At 47.1% G+C, this 23,797-nt stretch overlaps 1 protein-coding gene and 1 non-coding gene across 2 annotated transcripts; both read left to right on the top strand.

The window, feature by feature from the left end:
* Positions 1–429: 429 nt before the first annotated feature.
* Positions 430–12,015, top strand: LOC115895195. The gene is made up of 4 exons (XM_030924462.1): positions 430–498; positions 9,689–10,553; positions 10,639–10,773; positions 11,794–12,015. Exons 2-4 carry the CDS (start codon positions 9,795–9,797, stop codon positions 12,013–12,015), a joined length of 1,116 nt encoding a protein of 371 aa, XP_030780322.1. The 5' UTR covers positions 430–498; positions 9,689–9,794.
* On the top strand, positions 2,423–2,525 carry LOC115895417. Its single transcript, XR_004055611.1, has one exon. It is a non-coding gene; the product is annotated as a U6 spliceosomal RNA (small nuclear RNA).
* Positions 12,016–23,797: the final 11,782 nt, after the last annotated feature.

Below are 23,797 nucleotides of genomic sequence, written 5' to 3'. Positions count from 1 at the left end.
TGGCAGACGCCATCTTGCTGCCCATCATGACCCCGAGAAGGGGCGTAAGTCACATCTTTAAAATCAATTCTAGCACCTTTCTTGTTCATTTTTATCTCAGAGCAGGAGTTGTTGGGGGCACCTTTCGAGTTCTCAGGACCACAGAGTTTTGCATTAATCTTAGAAAGCTCGAGGGCTTTAATAACTGCTACATTATTATCCATACGAAGAAAAGTTGGACAGGAAGCACAAAACTCATTCGTGCAGACCTCATTTCCACAGGTGGTAATGAGGCATTGCATTAGATGCTTTGCAGCTCCTCGCTTCATTCAGTTAGCTTCAATGTCGTCAGACTGAGGTTCTCCTGGTGATCTGTTACAGGCTGTGGCCATTTGGTGACATCAGGGTGATCACAGCTTAGAGTCACTGATTAAAAACAGGTTGCCACACCAGTCTTGCTGCTACCTTGATCTGAACGTTGGCTTAACAACTCATATTTCGCCAAACTTCGGAGGACTGGTGAGTTCTAAAATCAGGCTCTTAGAGATTTTTAACATTACAGCCATCTGTATACAATTGTCAGTGCCTCTGGTTGTAAGCTGGTTGATGGTAGGGATCATCTCTTCCATATTTTAATTTTACATAATAATGGGGACCATGTTTTCTTGACACCGTACCTCCCCTCTGTCGTCGCCCCCGCGCCTGGGCTGTGGCGGCCGCCTCACGGGTCATTGTCGCCCTCGCCCTCCACCTCCGCCCACCAACGCCTCTTTCCCTTTCGCTGCCGCCCTCCGCCGGGTTCACGCGGGACCCGCGCTTCCTTATCCAGAAACCGAGGCGGGGAAAGGGGGTGCCGGAGCCGCTGGGAAATCCCGGCTTTCATTCCTGGCCGTCGCTGCCTATCCACATCGCGGTGCTGCGGGGCCCTCCTGGCAGGGGCTACAGGCTGCGAGCTACTCTGCGGAGGACCCGAAGGAGGCGCCGCCGCCCTCAGCCCAGCGCGCCTGTCCGCAGAGGTGAAGTGGAACTCGGCGGCGGACAGCGGGCACCCAGGCTGGCAGATAGCTTGATGGCAGAGGGGTGCGCGAGCGAAGGGTGGTGTGTCGGGTCCTGGCGAAGGGAAAAGGCCCTGTCGTCTCCTCTAGTCACCCGGAGCCCAGCGCCACCATCTTGGTGGAAACAGGGATCTCCCAGTTGATTTTCTAAGATCAAAGACACCTTCCCTCGAGTGTCTTCTGGTACCTCTACCATCTTCTCCTGCTCCACCACTGGCGTGTCCCCTGGCATCTCAACCTCCTATTTTACTCGAGCGTACTCTGGTACCTCTACCATCTCCTCTAGCTGATGATTTTCTGAGACCACAGACACCTCTACCACTGGAGTGTCCTCTGGGACTTCACCTACTTCACTCGGGTGTCCTATGCGACCTCAACCCTTGAACTCTGGAGAGGGAGGTTGCAGTGAGCTGAGACTGTGCCACTGCACTCCAGGCTGGGTGACAGAGCGAGATTTAGTTTCAAAACTAATAATAATTAATTAAAAAATAAAATAAGTTATGACAGCACGTTCCTATAATCCGTCTCAATAAATAAATAAATAAATAAATAAGTCCAGCCTGCCTGTGCCTCAACTGCTCTTCCCCACAACCCACCTTGAGCATGCTTGAGAACATCCTTCTCCAGCCAATTTGCCTTGGCACGGGTGGGCCTGACCGGCAACAGGCAAGTGAGCTTGTTGTCCAGGAGAGGCACACGAGGGAGGGCCTGGTTCAACACATCCACTGCCTTGCCCAGCACAAAGCAGGACGTGGAGATGGCTGCACTGTCTTTAGCTCAAGGCCCTTGCTGCCTGTGCTCTGGCTTCCTCTGCATCAGACTAGCCAGTCAGGTAGAGGTTTCTCTCCCACTGGCAAGATGGGGCCAGACATTCCTGCTGGTCCACCTGGGATTAAGAGCAAAAGTCAGGGCCGGGCGCGGTGGCTCAAGCCTGTAATCCCACCACTTTGGGAGGCTGAGACGGGCGGATCACGAGGTCAGGAGATGGAGACCATCCTGGCTAACACGGTGAAACCCCGTCTCTACTAAAAAATACGAAAAAACTAGTCGGGCGAGGTGGTGGGCGCCTGTAGTCCCAGCTACTCGGGAGGCTGAGGCAGGAGAAAGGCATGAACCCAGGAGGTGGAGCTTGCAGTGAGCTGAGATCCGGCCACTGCACTCCAGCCTGGGCGACAGAGCGAGACTCCGTCTCAAAAAAAAAAAGAGCAAAGATCTCGTGCTTGGCTCAGACTCCAGGGCTTTCCCAGGTCCTCAACCCTGTCAATGGCCTCACCTTGACCTTGAGCACAGCAGGACTGCGGGGGGAGCGCTGGTTGAGCCGGCTGCCTCCTCCAGTCCAATTTCCATTGGCCGATAGGAAGGGCTGCTCAAAATCAGCAAATCTCGTTGTGCTCGCTTGCGCAGCACATACACTAAAACTCCAACGATACAGAGATTAGCAGGCCTCTGTGCAAGGATGGCACGCCAATTTTTCAAGTGTTCCATATAAAACTAATAATAGGCCGGGTGCGCGGTGGCTCACACCTGTAATCCCAGTACTTTGGGCAACCAAGGTGGGGGGATCATTTGAGATCAGGAGTTTGAGGCCAGCCTGGGCAACATGGCAAAACCCTGTCTCTACTAAAAATACAAAATTAGCCAGCTGTGGTGGCAGGTGCCCATAATCCTAGCTACTCGGGAGGCTGGGGCAGGAGGATCACTTAAACCCGGGAGGTAGAGGTTGCAACGAGCAGAGATTGCTGCCACTGCACTCCAGCCTGGGAGGGAGAGAGACTTTTGTCTCAGAAAAAAAAAAAAAAAAAATCATCATCGTCGTCCTCATATAAAATCAGCAAAGCTAGTGATAGCCTTCTGCACAAGACCAGGAATCAAGGTGCTTTCCCGACAGTCTACTGGGATCACCAGGTCTCCCTATGCAGGGTCCAGGAGGTCGAACCCTGTGTAAGCAGTGAGGGGGAAGGGCAGTTTTCCATGCAGAGGCTGCTTGCTTTCTGGGGATCGGTTTCCTTTCTCTGCTCTGTTCTCAGAGTTGTACCATTGGCCACCCCAGCCTCTGTCTTTCCAGGTCTCCCCTTACCTCCCTCCTGCCATAGGAGAGCTCTGTTCTAGAACCAGGTCTTACTTTGAACCTTCGTTGCTCCTCTTCCAACCAGCTCAAGGCCTCATTCTTTCCTGGTGGAGATCTAAGTAGGACATAGTGACAGGGAGGGCCCAAGGCTGGCCCTGAGTGCCCTCCTCCCTTGTGAGCTGTAGGAGGTCCAGGAGAGCCTGGGGAGTCTCCCCAGGTTGCTCTGGGCTCCCGGCACTGTGTGTGTCTTCCCTGGGGAGGGAGGGAAAAAGCTGTGAGGTTTTCCTCTCATTTCCCCAGCCCTTTCTGACGCATAGCTGATCCAGCTCTGGCTTCCTTACCTGCCCCTGAGGGCCTGTGTGCAAGCACCTTGGCATTCTGCCTTCCAGCATGTGCCTTAGGATGAGCCCCACGGAACCTGCAGAGACGTCCTGCTGAGAGCACCTCTCCCCATAGAAGGCATCAAATCCATAGGCAGGAAGAAAGGACGACGTTTAGCGTGTGTGTGTGTGTGTGTGTGTGCGCGCGTGTGCGTGTGTGCATGTGTGTGCGTGTGTGCGTGCGTGTGCGCGTGTGTGTGTGTGTGTGTGTTGAGGTGGGGGAGGTGTATGGGTGGTGTTTCCATTCTCATCCAGACCTTGAAAAAAAATTTTTTTTTGAGACAGGGTCTCACCCTGTCACCCAAGCTGGAGGGCAGTGGCTCAATCATAGCTCACTCAGCCTTGAATTGCTGGGCTCAAGTGATCCTCTGATCTCAGCCTCCTGAGTAGCTTGTACTATAGGTGGCCACCACCATGCCTGACTAATTTTTTATTTTATTTTTCCTAGAGACGGGTTCTCGCTTTGTTGCCCAGGCTAGTCTTGAAATTCGTGGCCTCCCGCAATGCTTCTGCGTTGGCCTTTCAAAGTGCTGGGATTACAGGCATGTACCATTACCTATAGAGAGATTTCTATACAAAGGGAATATTTATAATTGAGAAAGCTTAAGGAACATTTTTTTTTTTTTTTTTTTGAGATAGAGTCTCACTCTGTCGCCCAGGCTGGCGTGCAGTGGTGCAATCTCCACTCACTGCAACCTCTGCCTCCCGAATTCAAGTGATGCTCCTGCCTCAGCCTGCCAAGTAGCTGAGATTACAGGCATGTGCCACCACACCCAGTTAATGTTTTTATATTTTTAGTAGAGACGGGATTTTGCCATGTTGGCCAGGCTGGTCTCAAACTCCAGACCTCAGGTAATCCGGCCACCTTGGCCTCCCGAAGGGCTGGGATTACAGGAGTGAGAATTTTTTTTCTTAGAATAAGTGATTAATAGACTGTGACATGAGGCTGGCTGCAGTGTCTCATGCCTGTAATCCCAGCAGTTTGGGAGGCCAAGGCGGGTGGATCACGAGGTTAGGAGTTCAAGACCAGCCCGACCAATATGGTGAAACTCCATCTCTACTTAAAACACAAAAATTAGCTGGGCATGGTGGTGCACGCCTATAGTCCCAGCTACTCAGGAGGCTGAGGCAGGAGAATCGCTTGAACCCGGGAGATGGAAGTTGCAGTGAGCCAAGATCGTGCCACTGCACTCCAGCCTGGGCAACAGAGCAAGACTCCACCTCAAAAAAAAAAAAGAGTGGGTTCTAACAACCAGACTGGGTTTGAATTCAAACTCTACCACCCACAGTGTGCATAATTGTGAACAATTTAATTTTCTTCCCTGTATACCTCAGTTTCCTCATCTATAAAAGGAGATACTAATGGTACTCATTCATAGGGTTGTTGATGATTAAAGGAATTGATAATTTAAAGCGCTTAAGACAATGCTTGACACATAGTAAGTGTTCAATAAATGTTATTGTTATGCAGTGAGATAGGAGAAATTCATCCTCTTTAAAAAAGAAAAGTCCAAGTGCAGGAGCAATTCTCTTAACTGAGCCTGATGTAAGCAACACTTATTTACCTTCCATTTCCCTATAAAATATATGAGTGATGCTAACAGTCCACTGACTACTATGTCTAGTAGGTTACTAGTGGGAAGCCATTTGAATTAACCAACCAACTTCCAATTCTATTAATACAAGAATTTTTTTTTTTTTTTTTTTTTTTTTGAGATGGAGTTTCATTCTTATTGCCCAGGCTGGAGTGCAATGGCGCAATCTTGGCTCACCGCAACCTCCGCCTCCCAGGTTCAAGCGATTCTCCTGCCTCAGCCTCCCGAGTAGCTGGCATTACAGGCATGTGCCACCATGCCCGGCTAATGTTGTATTTTTAGTAGAGACGGGGTTTCTCCATGTTGGTCAGGTTGATCTCGAACTCCTCATCTCAGGTGATCCGCCCGCCTCGGCCTCCCAAAGTGCTGGGATTACAGGTGTGAGCCACCGCGCCCAGCCTAATAAACAATTTTTAAAAAGGGACTTTGCCATAGCAAGTAAAGATCCTATTTCTTTTTCATTATAAATGTCTATATATGCAATTTAAAAATTCTAGGCCAGGCCCGGTGGCTTACGCCTGTAATCCCAGCACTTTGGGAGGCCAAGGCGGGTGGATCACCTGAGGTCAGGAGTTCAAGACCAGCCTGGCCAACATGGTGAAACCCGGTCTCTACAAAAATACAAAAATTAACCAGGCATGATTGCAGGTGCCTGTAATCCCAGCACTCTGGGAGGCTGAGGTGGCTGGATCACCTGATGTCAGGAGCTCGAGACCAGCCTTGCCAACATGGTGAAACCCAGTCTTTACTAAAATACAAAAATGAGCTGGGCAGGTAGCGTGTACCTGTAATCCCAGTTACTGGGAAGCCGACACAGGAGAAAGGCTTGAACCCAGGAAACGGAAGTTGCAGTGAGCCGAGATCATATCACTGTAAAGCACTCCAGCCTGAGCAACAGAGTGACAGTGAGACTCTATCTCAAAAAAAAAAAAAAAAAAAAAAAGAGGCCGGGCGCGGTGGCTTGGCTGGGCATGGTGGCTTGGCCTGGTGTGGTGGCTCACGCCTGTAATCCCAGCACTTTGGGAGGCAGATGTGGGTAGATTGCTTGAGCTCAGGCATTCGAGACCAGCTGGGTGAAACCCTGCCTCTGCAAAAAAGACAAAAATTAGCTGAGCTTGGTGGCACATGACTGTAGTCCCAGCTACTTGGGAAGCTAAGGTGAGATGATTGCTTGAGCCCGGGAGGCAGAGATTGCAGTGAGCTGAGATTGCCCCATGGCACTCCAGTCTGGGTGACAGCTTGTCTCAAAAAAAAAAAAAAAAAAAATACAGAAGAGAGAGTCCAGAAACAAACCCAAGTATATAAAGGGGAATGTTTTGGGGTGTGGGATATTCTGTATCTTGACTATTGTGGTAGTGTCACAAATACATACATTTGACAAAACTCATCATACACTTAAAATAGGTATATACGATTCTATGAAAATTACACTGTAGTAAATTGGTTTTATCTTTTTTTTTTTTTTTTTTTTTTTGAGACGGAGTCTTGCTCTGCCACCCAGGCTGGAGTGCAGTGGCCGGATCTCAGCTCACTGCAAGCTCCGCCTCCCGGGTTCACGCCATTCTCCTGTCTCAGCCTCCCGAGTAGCTGGGACTACAGGCGCCCGCCTCGTCGCCCGGCTAGTTTTTTGTATTTTTTAGTAGAGACGGGGTTTCACCGTATTAGCCAGGATGGTCTCGATCTCCTGACCTCGTGATCCGCCCGTCTCGGCCTCCCAAAGTGCTGGGATTACAGGCTTGAGCCACCGCGCCCGGCCGGTTTTATCTTTTTAAAAAGACTTCTTAAGAAATCAAAATAGTAGTAGGAACTAATTTACTTTCCTAAACCCATGACATATCACATAGATAAAATTAGGTTCACAAAGTAAAAATTATCTCAGCCTGAGAAAGTGAAAGAAATCTGCCCTGCCATTCTTCTGGGTGGAGTTTATAAGTCAATATTATTCATGATACCATTCTGCCATGCAAAGCATTGTGAACATTCTGGTGTATTTTATCACATTGCGGTTTTTTTGTTTTGTTTGGTTTGGTTTGGTTTGGTTTTTTTGAGACCTGGTCTGGCTCTGTTGTCCAGGCTGGAGTGCAGTGGTGCCATCTCGGCTCACTGCAACCTCTGCCTCCTGGGTTCAAGGGAGTCTCCTGCCTCAGCCTCCCAAGTAGGTGGGACTACAGGTGCCTGCCACTATGCCCAGCTAATTTTTGTACTTTTAGTAGAAACAGGGTTTCACCATGTTGGTCAGCCTGGTCTCGAATTCCTGATCTCAAGCAATCTACCTGCCCAGCCTCCCAAAGTGCTGAGATTACAGACATGAGCCACTGCACCCGGCCCATACTGCTTTTTCAGTGAATAGAATTTCCCTTAAAAAAAAAAAATCAGTCATCTTTTTCAGATTTTCTTTATGGAATTACTTGTATAAAGAAAAATACAGGCCAGACACGGTGGCTCACACCCATAATCCTAATACTTTGGGAGGCCGAGAGGGATGGATCATTAGAGGTCAGGAGTTCAAGACTACCCCAGTGAACATGGTGAAACCCTATCTCTACTAAAAATACAAAAATATTAGCCAGGGGTGGTGGTGCATGCCTATAATCCAAGCTACTCCAGAGGCTGAAGCAGGAGAATTGCTTGAATTTAGGAGGTGGAGGTTGCAGTGACCTGCGATTGTGCCAATGCACACTCCAGCCTGGGTGACAGAGAGAGACTCCATCTCAACAAAAAAGAAGGCCAGGTGCAGTGGCTCTTGCCTGTAATCCCAGCACTTTGGGAGGCCGAGGTGGGCGGATCACGAGGTCTGGAGTTCAAGATTATCCTGACCAACATGATGAAACCCCGTCTCTACTAAAAATACAAAAAATGAGCTGGACATGGTGGCACTCACCTGTAGTCCCAGCTACTCGGAAGGCTGAGGCAGGAGAATTGCTTGAACCTGGGAGGCAGAGCTTGCAGTGAGCTGAGATCGTGCCACTGCACTCCAGCCTGGCCACAGAGCAAGACTCCGTCTCAAAAAAAAAAAAAAAAAGAAAAAAAAGCAGTTAACCTAAAAAAGGATGGATTCATCCTATCTTCTTATAAGTCTAAAATTAAAAGCTACATGAGAAAGATTTAAATAGCACTACCATATTTAGCAAATAAAAATACAGTGTGCCCCCTTAAATTTAAATTTCAGATAAACATTGAATTTTTAAAGTATAAGCATATCTCAGACAGTATTTGGGTTCCAATTATACTAAAAAAACTTTCAGTGTTTTATCTGGGTAGTCTGTATTTAGCCTGACATCCCTAGATTTAAAGTACTGCAATAGCTCAGTGGTTCTCAAACTCTAGCATGTATTAAAGTGCTTATTAAAACAGGGCTGGCCGGGCACGGTGGCTCACACCTGTAATTCCAGCACTTTGGGAGGCCGAGGCAGACGGATTGTTTGAGGTCGGGAGTTCAACACCAGCCTGACCAACATGGTAAAACCCCGTCTCCACTAAAAGTACAAAAATTAGACAGGCGTGGTGGCAGATGCCTGTAATCCCAGCTATTGGGGTGGCTGAGGCAGAAGAATCGCTTGAACCTGAGAGGCAGAGGTTGCAGTGAGCCGAGATCGCACCACTGCACTCCAGCCTGGCTGACAGACGGAAACTCATCTCAAACAAATCAAAACCAAACAACAACAACAAAAACCCAAGGCTGACCCCTAATCTTGAGTTTGGGATTCAGGCGTTTTGGGTGGGACTTTGTAATTTACATTTCTAACGTGTTCCCAGGTCGTGGTGCTGCTGCTGCTGCTGCTGCTTTGGGACTGCACTTTGAAATCCAATGCAATAGCTAAAAAATAGCCTTCATTTATAAGTGGCTCTTGTATCAAACTAGTATCAGATAAAACCTAATGAGGAGAATAATTATAGCTTCTTTTTTTTTTTTTTTTTTTTGAGAGGGAGTCTGGCTCTGTCACCCAGGCTGGACTACAGTGTCACAGTCTCCTCTCACTGCAATCTTTGCCTCCTGGGTTTAAGCGATTCTCCTGCCTCAGGCTCCAGAGTAGCTGGGAGTACAGGCATGCACCACCATGCCTGGCTAAATTTTTTTTTTTTTTTTTTAAGACAGAGTCGTGCTCTCCCAGGCTGGAGTGCAATGGCGCGATCTCGGCCCACTGCAAATTCCGCCTCCCGGGTTCAAGTGATTCTTCCGCCTCAGCCTCCCGAGCAACTGGGATTATAGGCACCTGCCATAATGCCAGGCTAATTTTCATACTTCTGTAGAGATGGAGTTTTACCATGTTGGCCAGGCTGGTCTTGAACTCCTGAGCTCAGGTGATCCGCCCGCCTCGGCCTCCCAAAGCGCTGGGATTACAGGCGTGAGCCACTGCACCCGGCCATGCCTGGTTAATTTTTTTGTATGTTTAGTAGAGATGGGGGGTTTCACAATTTTGGCCAGGCTAGTCTCGAACTCCTGACCTCAAATGATCCACCCGCCTCGGCTTCCCAAAAGTGCTGGTATTACAGGCGTGAGCCACCCCATCAAGTCCAAGGAGAAAATTATAGTTTCCGACTGAAACAGCGGGTGGTAAAAAATACAAGCATTATTTTCTAATTCTTTTGTTTTTATTTCTTTTGAGACAGAGTCTCACTCTGTCACCCAGGCTGGAGTGCAGTGGCACGATCTCAGCTCACTGCAACCTCAGCCTCCCTGTTCACTGGCGTCTTTGTGGACCTGGACTTCTACGACATGCTGGTCTACCTGGGCTCCGCCATCATCTTCGTTAGCCTCCTCTGGTGGGCCTCTTGGTACACCGGCAACATCGAGCTGCTCCCCGAAGAGACCCTGAAGTTCTCCTCCTTACCCTCTGCCTCCTTGGTGGTGGCCCTGCGCCAGAGCGCCAGCCACTCCCTCTCTGTGAACATCGAGACCGTCCCCAACAACTTGCTGATGCAGTGGTGGCGTCGTAGGAGGACCCTTCAAAGAGAAGCTTCCCTGACCGTGCCTGTCTCGGCCCACGGAGAAGAACGGCTGGGAAGGAAAAGCAAGGACAAAGATGGAGAGGAAGGGGTCAAGGAGAGCAACGCCTCTCAAGACTCTGGCAAAGAGGATCTGGGTCCCGAGCCTGAAGATGATGAAAATTCGGAGACCGTTGGCTCCCCAGACCCGGATGCCCAGCCGCCGTCGATGGATCAACTGCCTGCCACCCATCCGGTGCATCCTGTGTTGCCTCTGCACCAGCCTGTGCCTTCCCCTCTCTACGCCACTAAGGGCCTGATTGTAGCCCCCTCCATCTCTGCTAGACACCCTGTAGCCATTTTTACTTCTAAGAGCCAGCCTGTAGTTTCTTTGGCTTTTAAGAGCCAACTTGCTGTCCCCATGGCCTCTGAGAACCACCTCCAGGTCCCTGCTGTCTCTCTGAGCCAGGCCCTGATGCCTGTGGCCTCGCAGGGCCAGCCCCAGAATCTTCCTCGGGCCTCTCAAACTCAGTCTCCACCACCTGGTTTGGTTTCTGGAACCCAGTCACTGGCCACCCAGGTCCATATGGGGCAGCCTGTATCTTTCTCAGTCCTTTACTATTGTGGATCCACAGGCCTCTCAGGCTATCAAGGACTTGGAGGCCCTACTTCAAATGCAACAGGCCATCCCCAGCACCTCTGTAGTGCAGGAGAGTTCCCTGAGCCAGTCTTCAAGTGTCCTGAAGGTTCCTGAGATGTCGGTTGCTCAGGTTTTGGAGGCTGCGGCACAACCCAGCCAGAAATCATGTCAGAAACCATCTACCCTGGCCACCGCATCATCTGCCCCTGATGGCTCAGCTTCAGCCACTGAGACCCAGCAGCCTGTCCCCACTGACAATGCTGCAGCCTCTGTGGCAGCGAAGAAAAGTCCCCCTCTCTAGTAGGGACCAAATCCCAGCCATTGGCGTGGCTGTTCAAGCCTCTGCCGAGTAAGTGCCTTTGGAGGAAGACTTACCTACATTAGTCCTTAATGATTTCCCCATTTGTGTTCTGGTGGCTTCTTCAACCCCTCTTGTCCAAAAAAATAAAGTTAATGGAAGCAAAATGGCCCTGTCCTTTGGGGATTAGCTGTTTGGACATTGGTAGGTTTTTTAAACCTAGTACTCTGAGTGGATGAGTGCAGTAAAGGTTTTGCCTACTCTGCCAGATAGTGATATCTGTTCTTTTTTATTTAGGCTTGAGAGAGAGAGAGTGGTGATTATATTCTTTTAGGAGCTATTAATATAAGATCTGGGAGTAGATCGGGGGTTTGGGGTCTGCAGGGTTTCTGAAACGATGATTTCAGGTGGTACAGGGACCAAACATTAAATGACATTGAGTCCTAGGGTGGGAAAGTTACTGCCTTTTCAAGTCTTTTTTTTATTTAGTACTTTTTATCTTAGGAAGAATGTCTTGACTGGACACAGTGGCTCACGCCTGTAATCCCAGCACTTTGGGAGGTCGAGGTGGACAGATCAATCACCTGACGTCAGGAGATCGAGACCAGCCTGGCCAACATGTCGAAACCCCGTCTTTATTAAGAATAACAAAAATTAGCTGAGCATGGTGGTGGGCAACTGTAATCCCAGCGACTCAGGAGGCTGAGGCAGGAGAATTGCTTGAACCCAGGAGGCGGAGGTTGCAGTGAGCTGAGGTCGTGCCATTGCACTCCAGCCTGGGCAACAAAAGCAAAACTCCATCTCCAAAAAAAAAAAAAGGAATACTCAACCTTTGCAATTTGTTTTTCTAAGTTTCCAACTCCCAAACTGAGACTCTACCTTTTTGGTGGCCGGCATTTGCCAGCAGTGGAGTTCCCCAGTGTGCTGATGGCCACGTCCCGGGCAGACTGCTGGCAAGAGAAGAGGCAGGCGCTGGGAGTGTTTGGAGGGATCGGGGGTGGAAACTCACGCCCCAGCTTGGTCTTTGAGGCTCACATTGGTAGCCCACAGCAGTACAAAAATGCAGGGTCGTGAGGTGCTCCTGGCATCTAGTGGGCAGAGGCCAGAGATACTGCTGAACCTCCTACAATGCACAGGACAGCTCCCCACAACACAGAATTATCTGGCCCCCCAGATGTCAATAGTGAAAGGTTGAGAAACCCTGATCTATATGACTCAGAGACATTTCCAAAAGAAAATACAGAAACCCTGATCTATAATAATTAAAAACTGCTCTGTAGTGAGATACGTTAGCAAATCTTATTTTGACCTTCAGGTGACTCATTCCCTCTTAGATAGTAATTATATCGCCACCAGACCATGAGAATCTTACTCGTCTTTGCTTTATTCGTCTTTGTATCCCCGGTTTGTATCATCTCTGAGTTAACACACACATATGGGGCATTTATTAATAATAATAGCTAACGATTGTTGAATGTTTATAATACCCTACACATGGTACTAAGTGATTTTCAGGCATTTGTGCCAGCAATCAAAGTCGGGCACCATTATTATCTCTACTTCAAGGATAGTAGATTTGATACTGAGAGGTAATTTTTCCAATGTCAGACAAATGGAGGAGCTGGAATAGATGTATAGTTGAAGTATAATATGTGATAAGGGCCGGGCGCGGTGGCTTACACCTGTAATTCCAGCACTTTGGGAGGCCGAGGCGGGTGGATCACAAGGTCACGAGATAGAGACCATCCTGACCAATATGGTGAAACCTCGTTTCTACTAAAAATACAAAAATTAGGCCGGGCACGGTGGCTCAAACCTGTAATCTCAGCACTTTGGGAGGCCGAGGCGGGCGGATCACAAGGTCAGGAGATCGAGACCATCCTGGCTAGCAGGGTGAAACCCCGTCTCTACTAAAAAAACACAAAAAACTAGCCGGGCATGGTGGCAGGTGCCTGTAATCCCAGCTACTCTGGAGGCTGAGGCAGGAAAATGGTGTAAACCCGGGAGGCGGAGCTTGCAATGAGCTGAGATCCGGCCACTGCACTCCAGCCTGGGGGACAGAGGGAGACTCCGTCTCCAAAAAAAAAAAATACAAAAATTAGCTGGGCGTGGTGGCATGTGCCTGTAATCCCAGCTACTCGGGAGGCTGAGGCAGGAGAATTGCTTGAACCTGGGAAGCGGAGGTTGCTGTGAGCCGAGATCGCGCCACTGCGCTCCAGCCTGGTGATGGAGCGAGACTCCGTCTCAAAAAAGAAATATGTTATAAGGTATATGTTTTAAGCTTTCCTTCTAAATTAAGGTTATTAATGAGTCTTTTCTTAATCCTGTTGATTGTACCTTGAGCTGTAATATGCCAGATCAATCTTTAGGTAGCTTCTCTAAAGCCTTACTGGCAGAAAGAGAGTGAGAATCAGCAATTCTTCCATTTTCTTGTTTCGCTCTAGATGATCATATTTAACATCTCAGAAATTGCCTTTCCCCCCCTCCCCAGAACTCACCAATATTTGTTTCTACAGATTTAACTGCCAGCTTCATAAAAGCTCAAATCTTTCATCTTGGTCTGTGAGAGTCCTGACCTCTCACAGACCAGTGGACTTATTAGACTGCTTCTGCCAAGTGTATCTGTTTCAGTGTTGGGACAGTTTTCCAGTTTCAAATGATAAAGTTATTCACTGCCAGAATTTTAAGGCGTAATAAACTGTGCTATTCCAAATGAACCTTGTTTTAAAATAAGTCGGTATTTAAAATAGAGTTCTTTTGTGAACGCATTCTAGCATTCCAATGGAAAATCCTGTCTCACATACTCTGGGTGGGATGTACATAAGTAATATTCCCATAAAAATGGACACTGAAAAATGCAGCTCCTAGTAATTAAGGATATTTTCTTTCTTTTTTTTTTTTTTTTTTTTTGAGATGGAGTCTCGCACTGCTGCCCTGGCTGGAGTACAATGGCGCAATCTCAGCTCACTGCAACCTCCGCCTCCTGGGTTCATGCGATTGTCCTGCCTCAGCCTCCCGAGTAGCTGCGATTACAGGGACACACCACCACACAGTTAATTTTTTGTATTTTTAGTAGAGACGGGGTTTATTTATGTTGGCCAGACTGGTCTTGAATTCCTGACCTCGTGATCTGCCCTCCTCGGCCTCCCAAAGTGCCGAGATTACAGGCATGAGCCACCACGCCCAGCCTTAAGGATATTTTCTGAACTCATTATGAAATAGCTATCAGAGACAGTTAACACAATCAATGCATTCCAATATGCTACAGTTTATATGTATATGCTCACAACTTCTGAGTTTTCCATTTTCCCAAAGATTTAAACTCTGATTTGGTTGCATATTTTCATAATTGGGACTGCTCTCCACTTATGATCTTTCTTTTTATATGTGGATTGTTTGTGTAAGATTGCTCTAAAAAAGTAGCTGGAAGTGGTGGTGTGCACCTGTAGTCCCAGCTACTTGGAAGGCTGAGGTGAGAAGATCACTTGAACCTGGGAGTTCGAAGCTACAGTGAACTGTGATTGCACCACTGCACTCTAGCCTGAGGACAGAACGAGACCATGTCTCAAAAATAAATAAATAAATAAATGAACAAAAAAAATTACTTTAAAATAGTTTTAGTTTCCTTTTGAAATGTCCGATTATAGGCAAAAGTGGGTTTTTAAATGGTATAATACTTTGAGTGGAAACTTTCAAAATTTTTAGTTTTTTAAATATTTCTTCCCCTTTCACTGTCCTTTGCTTCAGTATTTCTATATTTATAATTTTAATAACTCACACTGGAAGAATTTATGCATTGCAGATGCTTGGAATAAACAACTGGAAAGACATTCTAGGAGAAATAAGCCAGTCACAAAAAGACACATGCAGGATGAGTCCATTTGTGTGAGGTACTTAGAATAATCAAATTCAGAGGGAAAAAGTAGGATGGGGGTTGCCAGGGGCTGCGGGGAGGGGGAAATGGGGCATTGTTTAGTGCCTATATGTTTCAGTTTCGCAAGATAAGAAAGTTCCAGAGGTAGATGGTGGTGATGGTGGCACAACAGTGTGAATTTACTTAACACCACTGAACTGTACACTTACAAATGGTTAAGAAGAGGGCTGGGAGTGGTGGCTCACATCTGTAATGGCAGCACTTTGGGAAATCGAGGTGGGCGGATCACTTGAGGTCAGGAGTTCAAAACCAGCCTGACCAACATGGTGAAACCCTCTTCCATTGAAAATACAGCCTGGGTGACAGAGCAAGACTCTGTGTCAAAACAAAACAAATGGTTAAGTATATATTATGTTATTTGTATCTTACCACAAAAAAAAAAATGGGTTGGCCGGGCGCGGTGGCTCAAGCCTGTAATCCCAGCACTTGGGGAGGCCGAGACGGGCGGATCACGAGGTCAGGAGATCGAGACCATCCGGGCTAAAACGGTGAAACCCCGTCTCTACTAAAAAAATACAAAAAACTAGCCGGGCGAGGTGGCGGGCGCCTGTGGTCCCAGCTACTCGGGAGGCTGAGGCAGGAGAATGGCATAAACCCGGGAGGTGGAGCTTGCAGTGAGCCCAGATCACGCCACTGCACTCCAGCCTGGGCGACAGAGCGAGACTCCGTCTCAAAAAAAAAAAAAATGGGTTAAACTGGCAATTTATAAGCCATGTAACATTTATACATTTCTTTCTGTTTTTGTTTGTTTGTTTGTTTGTTTTGAGATGGATTCTCGCTCTGTCACCCAGGCCAGAGTGCAGTGGCTTGATCGTGGCTCACTGCAACCTCTACCTCCCAGGTTCAAACGATTCTCCTGCTTCAGCCTCCTGAGTAGCTGGGATTACAGGCACCCACCACCACACCTGGCTAATTTTTGTATTTTAGTTGAGACAGGATTTTACCATGTTAGTCAAGCTGGTCTCGATCTCTTGACCTCAAGCCATTCACCCACCTTGACCTCCCAAAGTACTGGGATTACAGGCATGAACCACCTGCCCAGTCATACAAATTTCTTTCTATGTAATAATTCCATGCAACAGTTGAGTACATTCAAAGTGTACCAGGTGAGCACAGCTATTTTAATAACTAGAACTACAGTTACGAACTTAGAGAAAAATCAACTTTAATGTACAGCAGAACAAAGACATTGTAGAGGATAGTGTGTTTGTATTTGCAGACGCAGCCTACAGAAAAGCCTTCTCTCATGCAATGGCTCATCAATACTAGTATGACTGTTTTTTTTTTTTTTTTTTTTTTTTGAGACAGAGTCTTACTCTGTTGCCAGGCTGGAGTGGTGCAGTGGCACGGTCTCGACTCACTGCAACCTCTGCCTCCAGGGTTCAAACGATTCTCCTGCCTCAGCCTCCCGAGTAACTGGGACTACAGGCACGCCACCATGCCCAGCTGATTTTTGCATTTTTAGTAGAGACAGGGTTTTACCATGTTGGCCAGGCTGGTCTCCATCTTCTTGACCTCATGATCTGCCCGCCTCGGCCTCTCAAAGTTCTAGGATTACAGGCATGAACCACCACGCCTGGCCGTGTGACTGGACCTTATCTTGGGTGAATAGAGGTCATTTTTAAGAACTGTGATGAGTGAGTTTCAGGTGCTTCCTGTGGTGTGCCTAGAAGCAGAAAATGCTTACCTTGAGAGAAAAATACAAACTGCTATAATTTTCTGATTTTTTTTTTTTTTTTTTTGGTAGGTGCGGAGTTTTGCCCAGGCTGATCTGCAACTACTGAGCTCAAAAGACCCACTCACCTCAGTCTCCTAAAGTGCTGGGATTCCAGGCATGAGCCACCGTGCCCAGCCAGTTTTCTTAATTGATATAGTTATTTATATACTTTAAAAACAGTAGGGAGTCTCTCTGAGCGTGCTGTGGCTCCGGAAGCTGCCTGATTAACAAAATTAAAAAAAAAAAAAAAAAACACGAAAATTTTCTGGCTTATTCTTTCCATGTTTTAAAATACATGTTTTGTTTTTTGTTTTGTTCTGCGTTTTTGAGACAAAGTCTCACTCTTGCCACCAGGCTGCAGTGCAATGGCGTGATCTGGGATCACTGCAACCTCTGCCTCCCGGTTTCAAGCGATTCTCCTGCCTCACCCTCCGGAGTAGCTGGGATTACAGGCACACGCCACCACACCTGGCTAATTTTTGTATTTTTAGTAGAGATGGGGTTTCACCATGTTGGCCAGGCTGGTCTTGAACTCCTGACCTCAGGCGATCCACCAGCCTTGGCCTCCCAAAGTGCTGGGATTACAGGCGTGAACCACCATGCCCGGCTGGCACCTTTTTTTTTTTTTTAAATCACTTAACATATATATTGGAGAACTTTCCATTTTGGGAGTTAAAGAGATTTTTTTGTTTGTTCGTTTTGAGACAGGGTCTCCCTCTGTGGCCCAGGCTGGAGCTGGATCTTGGCTCTGTCCAACTTCTACCTCCCAGGCTCAAGCAATCTTCCCACTTCAGCCTTCCAAGTAGCTGGGTCTACAGGCACATGCCACCACACCCCGCTACTTTTTATAGTTTTTGTAGAGACAGGGTTTTACCATGTTGCCCAGGCTGGTCTTGAACTCCTGAGCTCAAGCTATCCACCTGCTTCAGCCTCCCAAAGTACTGGGATTACAGGCATGAGCCATCTCGCCCAGCCTATTGTTTATTTAATACCTACTAAGTGGCAACTACCATAGAGGACATAAAGATGATTCAGTCTCTGCAGAAGTCATTTTCTTTCTCTCTCTTTCCTGTCATACAGCACACAATTAATGGACTAGTCTGTCACTAGATAAACAAGCTCTAAATAATCAGGCACTTGCTGCAGTTTTTAGAAAGTTTAAAAAGCCATATGAAACAAAGTACACTTCAAGTAATAAGAGGCAAAATATGCGAAGTGTTACTGCTGGGCAACTTATGGACTATCCTTTTCTACAATATATCTGCTGTGGTCTGAATATGTTCCCCGAGATTCATATGTTAAAACTTAACCACCAGTCTGGTAGTATTAAGAGGTGGGGCGTCATTAAGTCATGAGGGCATGGGATTAGTGACCTTATAAAAAGGTTGGCAGGAACGAGGTAGATCCTTTCATTGCCCTTACATTCCTGTGTCACTTGAGGACCCAGCACTGGTCCCCCTGGGAGGACATAGTAGCGAGGTGCCTTATTGGAAATGGCCACCATGCCCTCACCAGATACCAACCTGCTGGCAACTTAATCTTGGACTTCCCAGCCTCCAGAACTGTGAGAAGGAAATTTCTGGGTTTTTTTGTCTGTTTGTTTGTTTGAGGTAGGGTCTCTATCACCTAGGGTGGAGTGCAGTGGCACGATCTCGGCTCACTGTAACCTCCACCTCCTGGGTTCAAGTGACTCTCCCACCTCAGCCTCCTGAGTAACTGGGACTACAGGTATGCACCACTACACCCAGCTTTTTTTTTTTTTTTTTTTTTTGGTGTGTGTGTGTGTGTGTGTGTGTGTGTGTTTGTAGAGTTGTAGAGACAGGGTTTCTCCATGTTGCCCAGGCTGCTCTCGAACTCCTGAGCTTACATGGTCCTCCTGCCCTGGCCTCCCAGCATGCTGGGATTAAAGGCGTGAGCCACCATGACTGGCCAAAATTTCCGTTTTTTGTCGATAACCCAGTCTCTGGTACTTTCTTATAGCCGCACGAACAGATAAAGTCTGTACCTATCTGTCTATCTCCCTCATAGGTCAGTTTCCATGTGAATGTAACCATATCAAGTATCCCAGTATATCTCATATTTACAGAAAAATAAATGGGCAAATATTGTCATTTACAGAGAACCTGCTCTGTCCTGTACACTGTGACATATTTTGTGGTTTGTGCTTATGTGCTTATGTGCTCTGATCCTTAGAATAGCTCTAAAATAGCTCAAAACGTTATTCCCATTTTGTAGATCAGGAAATTGAAGTTCTGGAAACATAAGGCAATTGTCCAAAGCAATAGAGTAAATGACAAAGCTAGGATTTCTTTCTTTCTTCTGGTAATTAATTAATTATTTGAGATAGGATCCCTGTTGCAGGATGCAGTGGTGAGATCATAGCTCACTGCAGTCTGGACCTCCTGGGCTCAATTGATCCTCACACCTCAGCCTCCTGAGTAGCCGGGACTACAGGTGCACACCAACACTCGTGGCTAATTTTTGTATTTTTCTGTAGAGATCTGCCTAGGCTAGGCAGAGATTCTGGCTAGGCTGGTCTCAAACTCCTGGGCTCAAGCAGTTCTCCTGCCTCAGCCTCCCAAATAGCTGGGACTGCAGACGTGTGCCACGACTCCCAACTGATTTGTTTATACCAGTGGTTCTTAATTCCAAAGCCATTTGGTATACTGTCATCTCATCTCTCTGCCAGTGTTGATTACATTACAGGAGGGCACCTTATCTAAATTGGCCAATGATAAATTTTTTTTTTTTTTTTGGTACCTTACTATATCTTTGTATCCTTAGAACAAATTCTTCTTTTCTGCTTAGCTGGCTTGACTTCGTTTCTTTCACTAGCAAGCTAAGAGGCTTTGGCCAACAGAACTACTCTAGGGTAGTTGTAAAATTTATCTCTAAGGAAAGGCTGCTCTTTTGAAAACACAATTTAATGGGTCTTCTGGGTATATGATGATAGTAAAGCAAAATTTTGTTCTAGAATGAAGAAGCTCTTTATGTTGTTATATTACAAACAATATATTACTCAGTGAAGTGAAAGGCCACACTGGGCAGCGTGGTGACTTTGCAGATAGCATGTTAATCCTTGCTTGTTTTTGGTCATTTCTGTTTTTGGAGGGGGCGGGTCTTAATTTTCTTTGTCCCTTCCCCCACACCCCCTTATTTTCTCTGGGGAAGGCAAGACTGGAAAAGGAGGCTTTTATCCTGGCAAGGTGAGTTTGCCCACAGGACAATTTCACTGAACAGAGGCTCCACAAAGAATAGACATGACCAAAGAACTCCAACAGGAAATTATGCTATTTAGTTTATTTAGTTTCAAGGTTTTCTTTTTCTCCTTTTTTTTTTTTTTTTTTTTTTTTTTTGAGACCGAGTCTCGCTCTGTTGCCCAGGCTGGAGTGCAGTGTCGCGATCTCGGCTCACTGCAACCTCCACCTCCTGGGTTCAAGCGATTCGCCAGCCTCACCCTCCTGAGTAGCTGTGATTACAGGCATCTGCCACCACACCTGGCTAATTTTTTGTATTTTTGGTAGAGATGGAGTTTCACCATGTTGGCCAGGCTGGTCTTGAACTCCGATCTCAAGTGATCCACCCGCCTCATCCTCCCAAAGTGCAGGATCACAGGCATGAACCACCGGGCCCGGCCAGTATTTTTCTTGTATTATGCTCAGAGTTTCCTTTAAATCTTTTTAAAAACTTGGCAGCCTTAGTCTTAGCTGTGCTTTGGGAAAATAAGGAGCTGCACTCAAGCTTAAGAAGATATTGCTGGAAGTGTACATTGGCACAGCCTGTGGAAAGCTTCTTGGAAAGCTTCTTGGTGCCCTCCTGTAACCCAATCAACACTGCCTAGAGAGATGAGGTCATATTGCATCAAACGGCTTCCAGTGACTCTTTGCTGTGGAGAAGAAGGTCGCTTTTTTTTTTTTTTTTTTGAGAGGAAGTTTTGATGTCCTATAGGCTGGAGTGCAATGGCGCGATCTCAGCTCACTGCAACCTCTGCCTCCCAGGTTCAAGCGATTCTCCTGCCTCAGCCTCCCGAGTAGCTGGGATTACAGCCACCATGCCATGCCAATTTTGTATTTTTAGTAGAGACAGGGTTTCTCCATGTTGGTCAGACTGGTCTCGAACTCCCAACCTCAGGTGATCCACCCACCTTGGCCTCCAAAAGTGCTGGGATTATAGGCGTCAGCCACCATGCCTGGCCAAGAAGGTCACTCTTTATGCTCAACAAATGTATTGCATATGGCTGAAAGGTAGGGAGGATCCAGATGAACAATTCCTAAATAGAAAAACTAATAGTAACCAGATACAATGGCTCATACCTGTAATCCCAGCATTTTAGGAGGTCGAGGCAGGTGGATCACCTGCAGTCAGGCATTTGAGACCAGCCTGGGCAACAAGGAGAAACCCCGTCTCTACTAAAAATACAAAAATTAGCCAGGTGTGGTGGCGGGCGCCTGTAGTCCCAGCTACTCAGAAGGCTGAGGCAGGAGAATCGCTTGAACCCGGAGGCAGAGGTTGCAGTGAGCTGAGATTGTGCCACTGTACTGCAGCCTGGGCAACAGAGCAAGACTCTGTCTCAAAAAAAAAAGAAAAAAAAATCATAGATATCCAATTTGTTCCTTTCTCCTTTCCCAAAAGCTTTTTGTGCCTCGTCCAACCCAATAGTTCCATCCTAGAAAAACGCTTGTACGGCCGGGCGCGGTGGCTCAAGCTTGTAATCCCAGCACTTTGGGAGGCCGAGACGGGCGGATCACGAGGTCAGGAGATCGAGACCATCCTGGCTAACATGGTGAAACCCCGTCTCTACTAAAAAATACAAAAAGTAGCCGGGCGAGGTGGCGGACGCCTGTAGTCCCAGCTACTCGGGAGGCTGAGGCAGGAGAATGGCGTAAACCTGGGAGGCGGAGCTTGCAGTGAGCTGAGATCCGGCCACTGCACTCCAGTCCCGGCGACAGAGCGAGACTCTGCCTCAAAAAAAAAAAAAAGAAAGAAAAAAAAAAAAGAAAAACGCTTGTACACATGCATCAGGACACTATACAAGAATATTCAGGCTGGTCACGGTGGTTCACGCCTATAATCTCAGCACTTTGGGAGGCTGAGGTGGGAGGATGGCTTGAGCCTAGGAGTTAGAGACCAGCCTGGGCAATATAGTGAGACCTTGTCTCTATCAAAAAAAAAAAAAAAAAAAAAAAAAATTACTGGTGCAGTGGCTCACACTTGTAATCCCAGCACTTTGGGAGGCCAACGTGGGTGGATCACCTGAGGTCAGGAGTTCGTGACCAGCCTGGCCAACATAGCGAAACCCTGTCTCTACTAAAAATACAAAAATTAGCTGGGTGTGGTGGCAGGTGCCTGTAATCCCAGCTACTTGGGAGGCTGAGTCAGGAGAATCCTTTGAACCCAGGAGGCGGAGGTTGCAGTGAGCCAAGACTGCACCATTGCACTCCAGCCTGTGCAACAAGAGCAAAACTCTGTCTCAAAAAAAAAAATGAAAAATGAAAAAGGGCTATCACAGTAGTGATTTACATAATGGAGGGAGAAAGGAAATAATTTAAATGTTTATGATAGGAAAATTGATAAGTCATGGTACATTCCTATAATGAAATGCTGTGTGGCAAATAAAATAAACTGGCCGGGCGCGGTGGCTCACACTTGTAATCCCAGCACTTTGGGAGGCTGAGGCGGGAGGATCACCTGAGGTCGGGAGTTCGAGACCAGCCTGATCAATATGGAGAAGTCCCATCTGTACTAAAAATACAAAATTAGCTAGGCATCTTGGCGCATGCCTGTAATCCCAGCTACTCGGGAGGCTGAGGCAGGAGAATTGCTTCAACCCAGGAGGCAGAGGTTGTGGTGAGCCAAGATCAGGCCATTGCATTCCACCCTGGACAACAAGAGCGAAACTCTGTTTCAAAACAAAAACAAAAACAAAACACGAAAAGAAACCACAACTGTGTACAACAGGGATGGATTTCAACGTCCAGGACCATAATGTTGGCTAGCCTCAGTGGCTCATGCCTGTAATCCCAGCACTTTGGGAGGCCGAGGCAGGTGGATCTCCTGAAGTCAGGAGTTTGAGACCACCCTGGGCAACAACCCCGTCTCTACCAAAAATACAAAAAAATTAGCTGGGGGCGGTGGTGGGCACCTGAAATCCCAGCTACTCAGGAAGCTGAGGCAAGAGAATCACTTGAACCTGGAAGGCGGAGGTTGCAGTGAGCAGAGATCGAGCCACTGCACTTCAGCCTGGGCAACAGAGGGAGACTCCGTCTCAGAAAAAAAAAAAAAAAGCATAACGTTGAAAACAAACAGCAGTATAATACAGCATGGAAGTAACTTTATAAAATGCAAAGACAAAAAAGCAAATATAGTGCATTGTTTAGGAGTATAAATATGGGAATTATACAAAGAAAACTAAAACGACTTTTAAAAATTATGATGGTGACTACTTTTGGGAGGAAAGTGGGTAGAAGGTGGAATCCGAGAGCAGGACACAGTAAGTGTCCATTGTTCTAGTTAATGTTCGGCTTCTTAAATTGGCGTGATATGTTCACAGGTATTCGTTATATTCTTATAACTTACATTAACATATTCTTTTGTACATGTTAAACTCCCCCCCCCTTTTTTTTTTCTTTTTAGAGATGAGATTTTGCGTTGTCACCCAGACCGAAGAGTGTCATGGTGCAGTCATAGCTCACTGCAGCCTCCAACTCTCAGGCTCAAGCGATACTCCCACCTCTATCTCCCAAATAATTGGAACTACAACCACGTGCCACCATGCCTGAGTAACTTTTTAAAAAGTATTGTTTGTAGAGACAGAGTCTGGCTGTGTTGCCTGGGCTGGTCTCAAACTCCTGGCTTCAAGTTATTCTCCTGCCTCAGCCTCCCAAAGCTCTGGCATTACAGGCGTGAGTCACCGCACCCAGACTCAGACTTTTTTTAAGTGAAAGAATGGGGGTGTAGGTGGGGAGACACACTTTGGGGGGCCAAGGCGGGAGGATTACTTAGGCCAGGAGTTCGAGATCAGCCTGGGCAACAAAGTGAAACCTCGTATTTATCAAAAATACAAAAAATTAGCTGGGCTTGGTGGTGTGGGTTTGGGAGGCTGAGATGAGAGGATTGCTTAAGCTGTAGGAGCCTGAGGCTGCAGTGAGCTGCGATCGCGTCATTGCACTCTAACTTGGGTGAGACAATGAGATCCTGTCTCAAAC

Source organism: Rhinopithecus roxellana, chromosome 20 (genome assembly GCF_007565055.1).
Source record: "Rhinopithecus roxellana isolate Shanxi Qingling chromosome 20, ASM756505v1, whole genome shotgun sequence".
NCBI lineage: Eukaryota > Metazoa > Chordata > Mammalia > Primates > Cercopithecidae > Rhinopithecus > Rhinopithecus roxellana.
Note: the sequence above shows the minus strand (reverse complement) of the source record. Positions and strands in the feature narration are given on the sequence as shown.